The sequence below is a fragment of the Anolis carolinensis genome, unplaced genomic scaffold, assembly GCF_035594765.1.
Source record: "Anolis carolinensis isolate JA03-04 unplaced genomic scaffold, rAnoCar3.1.pri scaffold_14, whole genome shotgun sequence".
Lineage (NCBI taxonomy): Eukaryota > Metazoa > Chordata > Lepidosauria > Squamata > Dactyloidae > Anolis > Anolis carolinensis.
This window is the reverse complement of record NW_026943825.1, coordinates 15813366-15815865: the sequence shown is the minus strand read 5'-3', so window position 1 is coordinate 15815865 and position 2500 is coordinate 15813366. Positions and strand designations below refer to the sequence as shown.

Below are 2500 nucleotides of genomic sequence, written 5' to 3'. Positions count from 1 at the left end.
GTAGTAGTAGTAGTAATAATAATGGTAATAACAGTAACAGTAGTGATAGTAGTAGCAGCAGCAATAATAATAATAATAATAGTAATAGTAATAATAATGGTTACAATAATAGCAATAAGTAGTAGTAGCAATAATGATAATAACATTAACAGTAGTGATATAGTAGCAGCAGCAATAATATTAGTAATAATAATACTAGTAGTAATAATGGTGGTAATAACAGTAATAATAATAATGGTAACAATAACAGTAATAATAGTAATAATTAGTAGCAGTAGTAACTATGATAAGTTATGGTAGTAGTAGTGACAGCAATAGTAATAATAATATGTGTAATAATAATGGTGATAATAATACTAATAATAGTAGTAGGGATACTAGTAATAATAGTAGCAATAGTAAGTAGCAATAATAATGGTAATAATGTTGCAATAATAGCAATAATAATAATAAGTAGTAGTAGTAATGGTAATAACAATAAAAGTAGAAGCAGCAGCAATAATAATAATAATGGTAATAACAATACTAGTAGTACTAATGGTGATAATAATAGTGACAATAATGGTAACAAAAATAGTAATAATTAGTAGTAGTAGTAGTAGTAGTAGTAATGGTAATAACAATACTAGTAGTACTAATGGTGATAATAATAGTGACAATAATGGTAACAAAAATAGTAATAATAGTAATAATTAGTAGTAGTAGTAGTAATAATAATAATGGCAATAACAATACTAGTACAGTAGAGTCTCGCTTATCCAACGTAAACGGGCCGGCAGAACGTTGGATAAGCTAATATGTTGGATAATAAGGAGAGATTAAGGAAAAGCCTATTAAACATCAAATTAGGTTATGATTTTGCAAATTAAGCACCAAAACATCATGTTATACAACAAATTTGACAGAAAAAGTAGTTCAATACACAGTAATGCTATGTAGTAATTACTGTATTTGTGAATTTAGCACCAAAATATCACGATGTATTGAAAACATTGACTACAAAAATGCGTTGGATAATCCAGAACGTTGGATAAGCGAGTGTTGGATAAGTGAGACTCTACTGTAGTACTAATGGTGATAATAATAGTGACAATAATGGTAACAAAAATAGTAATAATAGTAATAATTAGTAGTAGTAGTAGTAATAATAATAATGGTAATAACAATACTAGTAGTACTAATGGTGATAATAATAGTGACAATAATGGTAACAAAAATAGTAATAGTAATAATTAGTAGTAGTAGTAATAATGATAATAATGGTAATAATACTAGTAGTACTAATGGTGATAATAATAGTGACAATAATGGTAACAAAAATAGTAATAATAGTAATAATTAGTAGTCGTAGTCGTAATAATGGCAATAATAATAGTAGCAATAATAGTAGTAGTTGCAGTATCTGTAATAGTAATAATAATAATAATAATAATAATAATAATAATAATAGCAATAATAGTAATAATAATAGCGCTCACCCACCTCTTCTCCAGCCAAATGTGTGTCCATCCTGGATCCGTCCGAAAGGTCATAGGTGAGGCCTTGGGCTCCGACCCTGCAAGGAGGAACCCCATTGAGCCCCAGGAACAGATGGCCAGCCGGACTCTGCTCGTCAAGACTTTAAAGGGAGCCCCAAAGACTATCCAGCCAACCCCCTGGCCTCTTGTTAGGTTCTCTTCTTCCAGTGGTGCTGTGGGTAAGCCTTCCAACAGAAGAAAGCACCAAGACACACGCTGGTAGATTCCAACAGGTTGTATTGTATGGAATACCAGAATCTTCTCTGTGGCCCATTTATATAGGGGCTCTCACATACCAGAGGGTAATTGAGGTTTTATGGATTGTTAGAGTCTCTTCTCCCAGTTGTGCTGTGGGTAAGCCTTCCAACAGAAGAAAGCACCAAGACACACGCTGGTAGATTCCAACAGGTTGTATTGTATGGAATACCAGAATCTTCTCTGTGGCCCATTTATATAGGGGCTCTCACATACCAGAGGGTAATTGAGGTTTTATGGATTGTTAGAGTCTCTTCTCCCAGTTGTGCTGTGGGTAAGCCTTCCAACAGAAGAAAGCACCAAGACACACGCTGGTAGATTCCAACAGGTTGTATTGTACGGAATACCAGAATCTTCTCTGTGGCCCATTTATATAGGGGCTCTCACAAACCAGAGGGTAATTGAGGTTTTATGGATTGTTAGATTCTCTTCTCCCAGTTGTGCTGTGGGTCAGTCTTCCACCAGAAGAAAGCACCAAGACACACACTGGTAGATTCCAACAGGTTTTATTGTATGGAATACCAGAATCTTCTCTGTAGCCTATTTATATAGGGGCTCTCACATACCAGAGGGTAATTGAGGTTTTATGGCTGGGATCTGTTCTTTGTCAGCCGACAGGAGATGTCAAAGACTGGAGCACCAAGACACACGCTGGTAGATTCCAACAGGTTGTATTGTACGGAATACCAGAACCCTCTCTGTAGCCCATTTATATAAGGGCTCTCACA

At 34.4% G+C, this 2500-nt stretch overlaps 1 protein-coding gene across 2 annotated transcripts in view; it reads right to left on the bottom strand.

Moving 5' to 3' along the window:
• The window catches only part of adam15 (ADAM metallopeptidase domain 15), a 48467-nt gene that overhangs the window by 38533 nt on the left and 7434 nt on the right, over positions 1-2500 (bottom strand). For both annotated transcript variants that reach the window (XM_062964971.1, XM_062964970.1), the window contains exon 4: positions 1483-1555. In XM_062964971.1, the coding sequence (XP_062821041.1) occupies positions 1483-1555 (73 nt within the window). The remainder of the gene's footprint in view (positions 1-1482; positions 1556-2500) is intronic.